This window comes from Clarias gariepinus, chromosome 17 (genome assembly GCF_024256425.1).
Source record: "Clarias gariepinus isolate MV-2021 ecotype Netherlands chromosome 17, CGAR_prim_01v2, whole genome shotgun sequence".
NCBI classification, from domain to species: Eukaryota; Metazoa; Chordata; class Actinopteri; order Siluriformes; family Clariidae; genus Clarias; species Clarias gariepinus.
Window position 1 is genome coordinate 1100909 of NC_071116.1, and position 15934 is coordinate 1116842.

Sequence of the window (15934 nt, forward strand, 5' to 3'; positions counted from 1 at the left end):
CGCCTCCAAAGACCAGAGTGTATATAACAGTGTAACCCTTACTGAGACCCAGAAGTCCAAACTGATGATTGATAAGACATCATGTCAGAGCGCTTCACAAGGTAGCGTGGCCGAGCGGTCTAAGGCGCTGGATTTAGGCTCCAGTCTCTCTGGAGGCGTGGGTTCGAATCCCACCGCTGCCAATGACGTTTTTCACTTTTGCGACAGTTACCTTACAAAAATACTTTATTTGCAATTTCTTCAACACTGCTATATCGTTTTAAATAAATGAGTTTACTAATGGCGTAAAGCGCATTATAACAATAAAGCAAACACAAGTCTTTTTACAGGGATAAAAGCAACACATATGTATCAATGTGAGGATTCATCAAAGTGTTTCTGTTCCCTGACAAATCTATGATAAATATGACACCTGATAGAATCCTGTCGTGATTATGTGCTATACTCTTACTAATACGGGGCTTACTAATAAACGTGTTTTCTTTCAGTCACACAATTTGAATGTGAAGTTTTCTCACCCCTTTAGCAGTAAATAAGTGGTTATATTCCTTGCTCTCCCAAAACATTTTCAACCGTACATGTGGTAAATAAATGTATATTATTTCCACGTGATATATGGGAAAAAAATTAACTTAACATAACATTGTTTTGTACGAAAAGGCACCGCTGGGATTCGAACCCAGGATCTCCTGTTTACTAGACAGGCGCTTTAACCAACTAAGCCACGGCGCCAGGCGACAAAAAGCCGCATATTAAGGTTTTTAAATTAAAGTTTCTCTTTTACGTTGCTTTGAAAGTTGTTACAAATTTCAATTTCTTTTCTCTATATTTCTATACTTTGTAATATTCTTTATATGCCCTTATTTATACAGTATATTTTACTTGTTAAATTTATTTTCTTTTATATTTGTTTTTATTCATATTTATTTCTTATGTATAAACTTTTATTTTTTAAGGTCACCTGCAGTCGTTTAAGCATTTCACTGCATATCGCACTGTGTATGACTGTGTATGAGACAAATCAAATTTGAATTTGAATAAGTAGAGGCAATGATATTACGTGATATAATTGACTTGTTGAGCAACAGCGCCACCTTATGGGTCCAAACTAATTTATTAAACTATTGTAGAAATACAGGACATTTCTGAGTAAAAATCCTGAGTTCCATAAGCACGCTTGAGTTTTGAAAACAAGATTGTCTTTAATAAGAGCGTTCTTTCAACAAAAATCTATTTACACAAGTGAGGAATATCCTCACCCGTTACCCTAGAAATAAGGTTACGAAACATGATGATTTAATAATTTAATTTAATTTATTAAATTTCATTTAATAATTCTACATTCTACAAATGTACATTCTTGCTGAAGAGATAAAATTTCCAAAAGGAAATATTTGGGCGGTTGGCGCCATCCTGACGAGGTGGCCGAGTGGTTAAGGCGATGGACTGCTAATCCATTGTGCTCTGCACGCGTGGGTTCGAATCCCATCCTCGTCGATAAGCACTTTTATGCAACATTCAATACACTAAAGTTCTGCTGTTTTTTAATAGCTTCCAGTTCTCAGTTCCTAGGAGTTCTTCTAGGTAGTTACTAGGAGTGGGCATTTAATCCTCACCCATTTACAGTGGTCGAAGAGAGGGATTTAGGAAGTTTGTCCGTGTTTTGGATCCAGCTTTTACTCTCTCAACAAGACAATTGTGTATTACTTAACTAGAAATAAATATGATTGTTATGTGGTGAAAGGTATTATGATGTGATGTGAAGCCTCCCATGCCCATAAAACAACTACCTTATTGCGCTTCCTGACTCCTTATGTAATAACAGTTCCTATAACCTCTCTATCCAGATAAAAAATATACAAACATCTTGTGCAGCTGAAACCCATGTATTTATTTAAATGTGATATTTAAAGCAGAGATCTTCAAATATCTGGTTCATGGACGATGACGACAGGGAGTACAGAGGACTAATTCAGAACTTTGTGGACTGGTACCAACGGAATTGCCTCCAGATAAATGCAGGGAACACCAAAAAAATGGTGGTGGCTTTAACCAATCGGAGTTGCTCCCAGTCAACTAGTCTCCATATTTCAAATTATTGTTTTTTTATTTGTCACATACACAGTTATACACAGTACGATATGCAGTGAAATGCTTAAATGACCGCCCGTGACCTTAAAAATAAAAATTGAAAAAAAATTGATTATTGTGCCTTGTGTCGGTAATTCAGAGATATGTAGGCCATAGACTGTATTAAAAAAAAGGACCGACCCTGTGTGACGTCACATATACCATAGGTTTTCTGAAGAGTGGAGCAGTGAATAGCACACAGTTAGCACCTAAAATGCAGCTGTCACTTAACCCGACCAATGCCACCAATTATGCACAATTTTATGACTTAATGTAATTTTAACTGACAAGATACATTCAACCCCTGTACACTTGTTATGAATAGGAAATTTAGCTATTAAGTCCAAAGGTGTTTTTATACCAGACTGTAAATGTAATTATTTCTGTTATAAATTTTGGATTTAATGAATCATTCGATGAACTACGTTTTATTCCTGTCTTAGTGAATAACATGGAACTGAGAATTAGAATCCGCAAGCAGAATGAAGAGTAACAGTAGAACTTTAGTGTACTGAATGTTGCATAAAACACAGGCCGACGAGGATGGGATTCGAACCCACGCGTGCAGAGCACAATGGATTAGCAGTCCATCGCCTTAACCACTCGGCCACCTCGTCTGGATGGCGCCCACCGCCCAAATTTTCCGTTTTGAAAATTTCACATACACACTCTTGTATAAATTAATTTCAATGGCGTAATATTTCAAACACATTTATCAAACGATCTATAAACCGCCCAAATATTTATTTTTGAAAATACAACACCTTTACATACACGCTCTTGTATAAATTAATTTAAATTACGTAAAACCTCAAACACATTCATCACACCTCTTGATACCCGCATTTTCGCCCAATCTTACCGTCCTTGTTCTATCCTCATATATAACAACTGTTTGGTTGAACTTTCCTGACAAACACAGAACAAACCAGTACACATTACAACATAACCCAAAACAATTTTTAAACCACTTAAAAATAAAAATTGTTAAAAAACAATAAAGAAATCCTAATCAACCACACTTCATCTTTCTTCAACCAATTAATAAATAAGAGTAATCAGACAGGATTCATCAAGGTGTTGCTGTTCCTTGATAAATGCGGGATATAATCACACATTCATTGAATCCAATCATCATTTTCTGCAACCTTATTTCTAAGGTAACAGGTAAGGATGTACCTCACTGATGTAACGTGTCATCGTTAAAAGACCGGACTTATGAAAGGCTATCCTGTTGTCGATCATGGTAGGTTCATGTCGATTTTATATAATTATAAAGGGGGGAGGGTTAAAAAAGAAAAACAAGATATATATAAAACTGGGTAATAAGTACTATGTTTTATATATAACGCTTACAAAAAACGGTTTCACAAAATCCTATTTCAGGATTTTTCTCCGGAGATTTGCATACCTCAACCCGATTGGCTAGTTTTGAAAAAACTTTTATTTAAGATGTTATAATAATTTATCTATATTTAAGGAGAATTTAGTTGAATGTAAATACGCGTACTGTATTTATAACTCATTAAAATATTTTAAAGTTTCAAAAATAAAAAATAAAACACATTTATTGTGGTTCGAAGTGAAAGGGCGGGGCAGAGGAGTCAAGCTAGGTTGAGAAAACAGGAGCTAAAGAACGTGTCGTATGTACCAGCCAATCCGAGCACAGCAGGCGGGGATTGTCGGCTACATCAAAACTACATACGGTGTATTTTAAATAAAACTACATTTTCACCACACATTTCATCTATTAAAAAATCATAATCACTCTAACACGAGTTAAGGAAAGATCTCGTAGATAACAACTTAGTTTTCGCTTACAGGTTCATACAGAAAAACAGGTTCATACAGAAAAAGTCAAATTACGTTATTGTTCACATAAGGAGGTTTGTGTTTAATTCACCAGTAGGTTTTCGTTTAAAAGCAGTACATATGTAGACATACCGCACAGCGTAATAATATTAAACTAAACATAAAATTATCTTACAACATATACATCATGTCTAAGTGTCACTGTTCTAAAGCCTAAGTTTTAAACTCTCAAGTAAGGTAGCGTGGCCGAGCGGTCTAAGGCGCTGGATTAAGGCTCCAGTCTCTTCGGGGGCGTGGGTTCGAATCCCACCGCTGCCAATCATGTTTTCTTTAATTATTTTTAACAGAAAAATAGACCAGGCCATTTGCCTGGCCGTCTGATATGTGGCGTCACCCCGACATAAGCAAATAATCCGTAAGTAGAGAATATAAGGAAATTACAGCTCTAATGAGAGTGCATTATTCCGTTCCACCATACTGCTCCTCATCGGGGAGGTGAGTCACATGTAGACTGGACTCATCATCTTGTTAAACAGAGACATGATCTAACTCCCAGATTACCTCACCTGGATGAGTGAGCATCTTCACGGACATATTGTTTCTCACTCAATGAATGTAAACACACTAAAAATACATAACATACATAAATTCACAAGTCTGATTCACCTCTCTTTTTCTGATTCACCTCTCTAAAGGTCGCTTTATACCTTTAGGCAGTAAGTAGACGATGATGCTTTAACTCATACCGCCATTTTGTTAATTTTCTGACCTACATCCTCACCGACATAAACTAAACCACAGGATTATACCCCTGTTATAAACTCAGACAAGGGCTTTTTTATCTGCCTCTCACTTTCACTGATAAACACCCATTATATTATCTGTTCTTTAAAATAATTTATATCCTGTGGAGTGTATCCAGAGGAAACCGTCCTTTATCCTCCATCTCACATGTTTTTCATGGCTCTTATCCCAAACAGCAGGAGCGCACAGGTGGCGCACTACCAAGTCACACTAGAGTCAGGGGGTTAGGGTTTAGTCTCTGTTCGGTTTGGGATGGACCGATCAGCTGGTTTATTGTCTCAGTCTACTACTGCTCTAGTTAGTGTTGTGTGAATACAGGCTATAGAGGATTTAAGGTCCTTTTAAATGGTATCTATCTATCTATCTATCTATCTATCTATCTATCTATCTATCTGATTATTTAGATATTTAAAGTCAATGAGACTTTTATTGTCATTTTTACCATCTGCTGTTCAGTAGACAAGGAAACTTTCCTCCACATACAACATCAATTAACAAATCTAACTAATTAGCTGACTAGATAAGACAAAAAAATAGCACCATAAATGAACAAAAACTATCTAAGAACCATTCAAAAAGCAAAACAAAAAGTGCAAATATGCCCATTAGCTAGGATAACAATATATTATATTGAATTTTTTCCTCAATTAAAAGGTTTAAGATGGCGGGTTGCCAGATCCAAATCCACCCTAAAAACAAACTTTAATCTGATACACTACATTGCATGTGATTTTAATATTTAATTTAATTCCAGTGAAAATAAATGTATAATAATTAACAAGGTTTTTTTTTCTATTTCTGATTAAATTATCCTATATGTATAAACTAGCAAGATTGGTAGTTCACGTGGCTTTAGGTAAAACCTAAATAAAGCCCTATCCCATCAATATGAGGCGCCGTATAGGCCTTAAATCAAACTTGTGTGTGGAAAATATGTATGTGTGTGTGCGCGCGCGCATTTCATATGTAGTTGTTTAAGCATTTAGTAGTATATATGTATGTGTAAGTGTTTCATATTTGTGTATGCAAGTTTCATATGTGTGTGCATGAGTGAAGTTTGATTTAAGCCCTATACGGCGCCTCATACATCTAGCAATTTCACACACCAACATGAAATAGCTTTTTATTTGCACAGTGTTTATTAGCTATAAATATATAGCTATTAGCCACACAATTTTTTTCATGTTTGCTGCTACTTCAACAAAAATGTTTAGTATTGAAGAGCATTGCATTGTGTCGTTTTGTTGCTCTTGTTTGCACATGCACTTTATGATGTCTTTTCTGTCTTTTTACTTAGTTGTCTTAGCTAGTTAGTTTTGTTCATTTATGTTGTATGTAGCACCTTGGTCCTAGAGAAATGTTTCTTCGTGTCGGTGTGTACTGAACCATATATGGTTGAAATAACAATAAAAGCCGACTTGACTTAACTTGATCCTGTGCCATCATGCTCTAACACACCTGCACTGCCCTGAAACGGCATCGGATTAAATTAAGGATTTTATTTCTATTTACACTTTTGACACGTACGTGGTTGAATTCTCCTCAAAACACACATTTGATCACATGATATGCATGACGTCACATGCGATTTCATGACCAATGCACACCCAAGTGAGTTACCACGGGCTGCGTGAAAATCGCGTGCATGGCAACATCAAAGCGCGATCAGATAGTCCGCTGAACAGAGCGCGCGCGGTCGCCATGGTGACCCTCACCAACCTGCAGCTTCCCCGGATGATGAGTGACGTCAGTGAGCCGTGTGTGTCTGTCTCTCTCTCTCTCTCTCTCTGTTCTGTTAATCCGACAGCATCCATTTTTCATGCACGCAGGCTGCTCAGTGCCGGAGCGCAGACACACCGCCGAAGCCGCTAATCGATATTAAAATACATTTATTAAAATACATAAATTAAAAAACAGCGCTGAGGAATATATGCGTATATATTAAAAAAAGAAAAGAAAAAGAAAAAGAACAGCGTGCGTGTGCGCAGGTTGGCGAGAAGAAGCGCGCGCGTCCTTATAATAAAATAACGAGAACGAGAAAAAAAAACACCGTCGTGTCGTTTACACACACACCACCTTACTGTCGGATCTGTGTGTGCACCGCGCCAACACTAAAGAGAAATGTAAGTACTCATTCATGTACAGTATTATTATCATTATTATGATTAATATTAATTTTCCAGTTTTAGTTTGGGATTAGCGAGCTCGTGCGCGGATGCTTATTTCTAGAAGGTGCTCTGGGTATAGTGAGAGGCATTATGGCGTCACACACACACACACACACACACACACACTATAAATATAAATAAACGTAACGGTGTTGTTTTTTAAAGGAGATATCAGGATTCTTAGGGATGTGTTTGAATGTTTATGACTGTATTGCATTTATAAGAAAAATGATTCCAGCCTCAGATGATGGTTACTCCTGATTTGTAGAATAAGATTATAATAAGAAGAAGACATGTAGTTAAATAGTTTTAAAATATTTCCAATAGGAAATCAGTTATGTATAATTCCTGTCTGGTTATCAAATCAAATGATTTTGTCTTGTATTATTTGTTATGCATTATGTATAGATAGATCTATGGGTGAGGGCAGACATGGCCGAAACACGCCTATAGGCTCCGGATCAGACTGGCTTTGTTGGAAATTTTGTTAACTGATCTGGAATTTTGAGTAATATTCTCTAACAATATGCTTTGAATACATCCATTTACATTAAACATACTATTATTTATACTCAGCTATAAAACTAGATGAGATCCGGCCTAAATCCTGGCTTAAATCTGCATTACCACGATCACCTGTCAGTCATGAAATAATAAAGTAGCATAGCTTTCGTTCTGTTTTTCTTTCTTGTTCTTATTATTTCTTTACCTGTAGACGTGTTGCTCGGTGCTGGTGGTTGTGATGGTGATGGTGGGGGTTGGGAGGGTCATATTGTGTTATTGCTCTTGTAAAAAACAGGGCAATTCATCACACACCCTTACTGAATGAGGTATATTTTGCAAATATTATTGCTTTGGGTTTATTATATACCTTCAAAAATTTCTTTAGGAGATTTAGGAGCTCTTAAAGCTCCTGTTGTTCTGCTCCTGCATGGAGGCTGTAACCAAATGGCTGGCGCTAACACGTCTCCTGCGCAAGATGGCCGAGCCCCAGCCTCCTCCGAGCTGAGCGAGCTGCGAGCCCTGCAACACCACCAGATTACCTCGCAATCCTAATCACATCCCTTTGTTAAAGACTCTTCTACCTGACAAGAGAGGAGTCGATTAATCATGTATTATTATTAATATTATTATCATTTGATGGTGAGATAGTAAGTAGAGTGTTTTTATTTATTTCATTATTTAGTATTCTAAAGAAGGAGGATGCTGTGGATTAAATGATGTTTGAGAGGGAAATCCAGGGATCATCTGATCATGTGATATACAAAAAATATATATATTTATAAACCAAGTAGTTAAATATGAGATTTAAATCGAGGACATGTCCTGGCTGTGTTGCTGATTTATCATGATATGTAAATGAGCCAATCCCCAAGTGTGAAATTGTGTGCTATTCACAAACACGACAACCTTGCACAATTTTTTTCGAAATCACGGTTAAAAAAAAATTATATTTAAGCACATGTATTATGAAATTGTCTCGAGGGTTTGTGAGGCTGAGGTTAATGCGTTTTGTCCAATCATTAATTTTTTTTTTTTTAAAAAGGTCACACGATCTTTTTGATGAAATCTTTTGATATAAGAAATTATTAAAGAGAATGCTCTCTGGTGTGTGACCTGTGCTTTAGATAGTCATTAACTCATAAAACATACTCCTTAAATACTGTAGTTAATATGTGAGTTTTTGATGCTTGATAATAAAATTCTTGAAGTTCACTGAAAAAGAAAGATAACGACAAAAATCCATGAACACAAGCTGCACTGCTTTCGGTTCCACATTAAATTCATTTGGAGCTTTAAAACACTTTGCATTTGAACACATTAAGGGCCAAATTGTCAACCTTTTTATCCCATTTTTACTGTATGATATCAGACCTCTCTTTTCTCATTTAACCATAAATGCATTTCGTTTTGCCAGCTTCCTGTGCAAAGGGCATTTATTTACGCACTGTCGCCCTTGTTTAGCACGGGTTTATAACATCAGCGATAAAACATGCTATTTTTAGACTGATTCTTTAAAACGTAGGAGCATTAAGACCTCTGATGTAGTTTGCTTCTGAAATGGAATTTGACGATTCCTGTTTTGGGTAAAACAATCAAACATACACTTCCGATGTGATCCTTCTTTTTTCTACGTGTGATTATTTTTATAATGTGACAATTAAAAAATACAAAGCCTTCATAATATTGAAAACCTCAAAGGTCATCTAAATAAATTCCAGTACACAGCTAGCTAAAAGAGAGATTCAGATTTACTATTAAATTCCAGACACGGATTAGACGTTGTTTTTAAAACAGCTTCAATCATTTGATCAGGATGGTTTTGGTGATGTGGGCACAGGCCTCTGAGGTCCTGCCTGTGTGGAGACGTGCTGCTGGTGATTTTCGTCCTCTCTGAAGGGGACTAAACGCTCTAAATATAGACAGCAGTGAAGGAGAAGGAGAGGCGGAAATGGAGGCAGAGGATGAGAAGAAAACACCAAATCAGGAACGTCCGGTTTTTAACACATCCGTTTGTTTTCTCATTTCATCCGCACTGTTAATTAGAGCTAAGTTAAGAAATGAAACAAGTAATATATTGTAACAGTGTTAAAAGAAAATGACACAAATGTGTGATGAGACGGAGCAGAAGCAGTTCAGCGTTCAGAGGTCACCTTTATCTCCTGACTTGTCGCCGTCTGGTGGTCAAATCTGAGAATTGCAGAGGTTCCTTATTTTCACATGCGCACTCATTTTTGTCACGGCTCACGATTTCATCATAAATTCATTCAAAATAAACCGTAGTGTAGTTTATAAACACTTATAGAGCCTTAAACCAATGCTAAGACATTGCGTGTTAGGATCAGGATTATTGATCGTATGTTTGTACAACAGGCGAAAAATAAAGTGATGATTTTCATTTTTCATTCATTTTGTCCTTTTCACGTGAATTAATTTTTTTTTTAAAGAGGTCAAGCTAAATTAGAGATTATTGCTTAGTTAAAGCAGGGATTCTGTTTACCAGCTGTTCAGCCTTTGACTCATCTGATGACTAGATTGGACTTTTCTAAAATAGAGTGATGCTGATTTTATTTCTGAAGCTCAACCGCCTCCCCAAAACAACGCCCACCTCACCAGGGCTCCTTAAATACTCAGCTTGTAACTCAAAGAGGAGAATTGTAGCTGTGTGTGTGTGTGTGTGTGTGTGTGTGTGTGTGTGTGTGGGAGTGGTATTACTCTTCCTTTCTCTTTCTCTCTGCTGTCAATGACACAGACACTGGCTACTCGTTAGCAGCTGTGAGCTCATGCATGTGTAAGAGGGTGGATAGCGCTTTCCTCTAAGTGTGTTACTTAGCGCTGTGACGCAGCATGAGCAAAGATGACACCTTAACATGTCTCAGAGGAAGCAAGTGTTGATCTTCACCAGCGTCATTTCATATCTGTTGTATTATGCAGCGAGCGGACGGTGTGTGTGGATTAGCAGATGACAAAAAACTCGAGCAGATTTCAAGCATTTGTTATAATTTATAAGCTTGTATAGATGATGATGATGATGATGATGATGAAACATAAGGGTTGAATTTTACAGAAAAGCCTTGACACCTAATCTTTATTTATAATGATTTATCAATTGTATTTTTTCTTCATGAAAGACTGATTTTATTGTTTATTACATTCGTCTGATCTTTTGGACCTGATCTTTGACTAAATGGTCTACAGACAGTTCTCTTCTATTTTGAATAAATTTAAAAATGCTTAATACATGTTATTAAATTATGAGTACTAATATCTTTTTTTCTTTAGGGCCTTTTAAAAAAAGATTTTTCAGCAGATTTTTAAATAAAGTCCTGACTCTGCTGTCCCTTTTGCAGCCTTTCTTCAGTTAAGGTGTATTGATTGTGTATTGATTTTGACCCCCCCAGGTCTGCTCCAGGCCCAGCCGGCGCCCCCGAAGGAGGGAATCAACCACCTCCCAACCTGACCAGCAACCGCCGCCTACAGCAGACGCAGGCTCAGGTGGACGAGGTGAGAGGGACAGAGGCTGGACGTTTACCTGTCTGATGAGCGTCCAGGTTCACAGCATGGTTCCTGGTGTGTCAGGCTGCAGATGCACAATTAGGAGGAAATAAAGCTCTTTTAGTTCAGTGCGAGCTCTGGAATTTGCTCTAACATTAGTAACAAATCTTAAATCTTAAAGAGTAAATCAAAAATAATTTAAATATCAAATGTAAAAAGTAATGAAGGGGTGATAAAGTAAAGCTGCATTTCCTATAACACTGTGTTCAGCCTGAGGAGTAAATGCTTTATGCTTCGTGTTTCATGTTAAACATGAAGAAGGTGAAGTGTGTTATGGAGGACTCCTCTGGGCTTTTTGTTTAAAGAGTGTATACATATATAACCCCAAAACCCCCTCTTCTGGACGTGTCCTCAGGTGGTGGACATCATGCGTGTGAACGTGGATAAGGTTCTGGAGAGGGACCAGAAGCTCTCAGAGCTGGACGACCGAGCCGACGCGCTGCAGGCCGGAGCCTCTCAGTTCGAGACCAGCGCCGCCAAACTCAAGAATAAATACTGGTGGAAGAACGCCAAGGTAAAGACACCAACAATCTCATACAGCCGAGAACCGCCTGGCATTCATTCAGAGGAAACATCATGTCGTTATAATGAGTTTTTCTGTCTGTGTCTCCGTGTGTCTGTCTGTAGATGATGATAATCCTGGGTGTGATATGTGTGATCGTGCTCATCGTCATCATCGGTAAGTGCAGTCACTTTCTTTCTTTCTTTCTTTTTTCTTTTCTTCTATTCCATTTTTCCTTTTTTTTCTCAACTTCCCTCAGTCCCTGTCCTTCCTTCCTGCCGCCATTCTTTACTTCCTACCTTTCCTAATTTTTTCTTTCCTTTAATCCTTCTTCCCTTCCTTCATCTTCTTGCGGTATAATTTGCAGCCTAATTCTTAACTTTAATTGTCTTTATACTTCTTTTTTATTTCCTTGTCTCTTTTTCTAAGCGCTTCCTTGTATAAAATCTCTCTGTCTGGTGTTCTGTGTTTCAGTTTACTTCAGCACCTAAAGCCCGAGGTTCCTACTCCCCCCTGCGCCTGATTTACAGCCACTCAATCACTACCCACAAACCCCCAAGTCCTGATGACTCCCCTCTACGGACCCCGGTCTCTCTACGTCCACATGTCCGGCCTCTGAGCGTGCGCGCGCGTGTGTGTGTGTATGTGTGTGTGTGTGTCCTCTGTAAATACCTCCCGCTTTTCTGAGATCTCTGAAAGCAGACGGTAATCCCCTTCCGGTAAATCTCTTGCTGTGCGTAAGACTTGTCCTTATTCGTAGAGTTTTATTTGTAGACTTCGTGTGTGGGTGTGCGTTTGTATTATTATTATTTTATTTTATTTTTATTGTTTTTTTGTATGACTTCTTTGGCTTGAAAAAAAAACTGCCTATGAATCTGTGTGTATATACATCGCACGATGTGTGTCAGTTATTCTATGCTCGTAGTTTACTTCTTTAACCGAGATATTCTTCCAAAACCCCAAAACTCTCTCTCTCTCTCTCTCTCTCTGTCAGTGCATCTGTATTTCTTTCTTTCTTTTTTTCCTTTCTAATCAACAGTAGACTTTTGTAAACTGCCACAGAAATGATTTGGACCAAGGGCGATAGATTTCTATTTTTTATTAAGTCTGTAGTGTCTTATCTCTTAAACATTCCTTTATGGCAGGGTAGAACGGCGCTGTCTGTAAAACTCCAACAGGAATATTTCTTAAACACGCTGTACCTGGCAGGAACGCTGCACACACCACCACGAGGATAAAATAGGAACCAGCTCAGTTTGCACAAGAACCTGATTTTTGATGGCGCTTTTAAACCCGAAAAATACTTATAACAATAATAACCTAAAAGTCCAGCTGAGCTGCCAGCGAAACGAAAAGCACACCGCTCGAGTTATTCCTGCGTTACTGCTCTTTTTTTTATTTTTATTTTTTAGATTTTATGTTTGTAAGGAGGAATATTGTATTTGTGTGAATTTTTTTCACATGTAGAAAAGGGACCAACCCATCACCTGGAGTGTGTGTGTGTGTGTGTGTGTGTGTGTGTCTTTATTTGTTGATTTTAGCTGTCTAGTTTGTACACTGCCAAGCACCTGGGGGGATTTTTTTTGTGTTTTTTCCATCCCTTTATGTCCACACTGCTCGTACCGGTTTGCTCTTATACATACAATAATATAATATAATGCCACCTACGTGTATGCACACACACACACACACACACATGCAGGACTCCAGTCACGTAGGTCCAATCTGTCAGCATGAAATGAGTCAGTAATGATGTCTGGAGCCACACGTGATCCTTTACCACGCGCACACACACACACACACACACAGACACACAAATGCCCGCTCTCTTCTGTTCATATCTCCCCTCCCCCACAACCATATGTACAGTTAGCTACTGGATTAAATGACAAGGATTTACCAAGTGAAGACTAGAGTAGCTTAATGGAATAAAAGTGTGTGTGTGTGCGTGTGTGTGTGGGAGCTGGACGGTGCCATCTTAGATGCTCTTAGTCATGTTATTCCTTCAGGAAAAGTGTCATGAAATAAATCCTTGTTCCAGTAATTTTGCTGTAATCATTGGATAAAATTTCACAAGAATATATGCTAGTCAGTTATGCTAGCCACCTAGCTAACTAACCCCTAGCTTCCACTTTTTTCCGCTAAATTTTCCGTGCTGCGTAATGGCAATCAGCTAGTGTAAACAGTGGAGAAAATAATTATTTTTATCCCGCCCATCAGTCATTAAAGTTAAGTCCTAACCAACTAACTAACTAGATAGCTAGCATGATGTAAACACAGCTATGGATTTACCCACAGTTTGGAAGAAAACCAAGCTGAACCCATGCTAACTAGCTTGCTAGCTATAGCTTGTGGAGATCTGCACAACACACAACATTACTCTTTTCAGTTTGGAGCATTTTGTTTATAAAAAAAATAAAAAACAAAGTCTGACTTTGTTAATATAATAATAATAATAATTAATAATATTATTATTAACTTAATAATCTTAGAACTGATAGGACTTTAACTGACCAAAGACCTTGTTGTCTTGCTAACGCTGCCAAACTGCCATCAAAAACAGGTTCAGGGACAAAAACGTTTTCCTTCCACGCCTCGCAGCAGTCACTCAGACTAAAAACCCCACGCTCAGACGGTAAGTGACTCGTATACATGATGATGATGATGGGGCTAGTGATGAAGGTGTGCGCTAGTCTTAGCCACTCAACACTGATAGCACAACTCTGTTATTTCTGTTATTGCTATTCCTTTTCCCTTTGTGATGCTGATTTATTTGTAGCTGTAAAAAAAAAAGGAAGGAACGACTATAATGTGTTCAGTGTTGTTCTGTTGGGGGGGGGGGGGGATCTGGGGGACGGGGGCCCCATGTCTTCAGGTACATCCAAATATTTAAATTCGGCTGATTGGCATAGCACTGGGGTAGGACTTGTACACCGCGGACAAATCACGAGAAATATTAGAAACGGAATTATTAATAATAATAATAATAAAGAAAAACAGTTGTGTGTTTGATTGATGCATTTTTGTTTGCTTTGTGAAGGTTTGTGTGTGTGTGTGTGTGTGTGTGTGTGCGTGTGTGTGTGTGTGGTGGGGGAACAGGCATGGGTAACTTCACCGCTCCTGTCTGGTTAGGTTTGTGCATCTTCTTGTGCGCTGTCAGAGGGAAATTTAAACAAAAACAAAAAACAGGACATCATGACTTACTTTTGTTTTTTTAAACTGGATTTGACTTTATTTTTCATTTTATATATTTTTTTTAGATTTAAGTAAAGCTTACTTCAGGGGAGCAGGAATCTGCTTAGATTTGGGGAAAGGGAAAATAATTTTTTTTTATTTTTTTTAAACTAGAGTAAAGGGGCGGGGTTTAATAACCGGACGACATCATAATGGAAACCTCGTTTTTTTTCTTTTTCAGGTTCTTTTTGAGGAATAGAATGTTTAGAAAGGAGGCTGCGTATTTATGCGCCATAAAATAGAAATGTTTCTGAGAGGCAATATGTGAAGGATTTTTAGGCATCCGGGTCACGATGGATGAACGTCTCGTAGTAGCAAATAAAAGCGACAGGACTTGTGTCTTAATGGCGTTTCGCTGCTTGCCCGGGGCATGTTGTGAAATTTGTACGCATAGTCTGTTTAGCTAGCTAGCTTATTTCAATATTATTGATGTCACACTTTGACGTAACCGATCACAGCTGGTTCTTGTCTCTGTCGGGATGTGTAGAAAATTATTAGGTCTACGTCAAACTTGCATGATGTCATTATGAACGTGAAAGAACCTGCAATATGCCGTATACCATATTACCCAGTTTCTCCTGGATTTGCTACTACGAGACACAGAGCTGAGAGCCTGGTTCCTAAAAAGATTTGTATTTAGTTTCTTTAATAATTTAACTCAGAAATGTTTAGATTTGTAGATTTGTGTTGGCCCTGTTCGTCTGGCCGTTTCGGAGGGACCTGGTCGGATAAACACGGACAACGCAGCCAACAAAGCCAGAATTTATTTATTTATTTATTTACATACACTATCCACATATTTGTCTTCAATGTTCCAGACACTAAAAACAGGATAAAGTACGATGTTATCAGAAAACCGCTCGATAATCAGACATCCACGGAAACCGTCGTAGAGTAAATCTGTCAATGTCTAATTATATCGATGAACATTTTGGGATTCTATATAAATATATAAATATATAAATATACATATATACTGGGAAAAATAATGAAATTATGATGACCTGTGTTTATCGTTCCGAGTTAGAACTTACAATGTGTGTGTGTTTGAAAACAATGACAATGTTCAACATGAATTAAATATATGATTAAAAAACAAACGAGTGTGTGGGCTGTGGTTATTATTCGAATTTTTTTTTGGTCTGTTAAAAGATGGTGTTTTGCAATGAAAAAATTTCATACACATGACCAAGCTAACCAACAATATGAAAAAAATAATAATGTTCTT

The 15934-nt window shown here is 37.7% G+C and overlaps 1 protein-coding gene and 6 non-coding genes across 7 annotated transcripts; 4 read left to right on the top strand and 3 right to left on the bottom strand.

Annotated features, from left to right (window-relative positions):
- Positions 1-100: 100 nt before the first annotated feature.
- trnal-uag (transfer RNA leucine (anticodon UAG)) lies at positions 101-182 on the top strand. Its single transcript has one exon. It is a non-coding gene; the product is annotated as a tRNA-Leu (tRNA).
- Positions 183-658: 476 nt separating this feature from the next.
- trnat-agu (transfer RNA threonine (anticodon AGU)) lies at positions 659-732 on the bottom strand. The gene has a single exon. It is a non-coding gene; the product is annotated as a tRNA-Thr (tRNA).
- A 683-nt stretch (positions 733-1415) lies between these two features.
- On the top strand, positions 1416-1497 carry trnas-gcu (transfer RNA serine (anticodon GCU)). Its single transcript has one exon. It is a non-coding gene; the product is annotated as a tRNA-Ser (tRNA).
- A 1168-nt stretch (positions 1498-2665) lies between these two features.
- trnas-gcu (transfer RNA serine (anticodon GCU)) lies at positions 2666-2747 on the bottom strand. Its single transcript has one exon. It is a non-coding gene; the product is annotated as a tRNA-Ser (tRNA).
- Positions 2748-3187: 440 nt separating this feature from the next.
- LOC128505802 (U8 small nucleolar RNA) lies at positions 3188-3320 on the bottom strand. Its single transcript, XR_008355636.1, has one exon. It is a non-coding gene; the product is annotated as a U8 small nucleolar RNA (small nucleolar RNA).
- An 858-nt stretch (positions 3321-4178) lies between these two features.
- On the top strand, positions 4179-4260 carry trnal-aag (transfer RNA leucine (anticodon AAG)). The gene has a single exon. It is a non-coding gene; the product is annotated as a tRNA-Leu (tRNA).
- Positions 4261-6537: 2277 nt separating this feature from the next.
- vamp2 (vesicle-associated membrane protein 2) lies at positions 6538-13516 on the top strand. The gene is made up of 5 exons (XM_053515806.1): positions 6538-6869; positions 10817-10919; positions 11326-11484; positions 11598-11649; positions 11947-13516. Coding segments are annotated over exons 1-5 (333 nt in total). The 5' UTR covers positions 6538-6867; the 3' UTR covers positions 11964-13516.
- The last annotated feature ends 2418 nt before the right edge of the window (positions 13517-15934 follow it).

Excerpts from the sequence above, each read along its gene's own strand:
- vamp2 (XM_053515806.1), top strand. Across the intron at positions 10,920-11,325 it reads CGCAGGCTCAGGTGGACGAG|GTGGTGGACATCATGCGTGT; the intron begins GTGAGAGGGACA and ends ACGTGTCCTCAG. Across the intron at positions 11,485-11,597 it reads ACTGGTGGAAGAACGCCAAG|ATGATGATAATCCTGGGTGT; the intron begins GTAAAGACACCA and ends GTCTGTCTGTAG.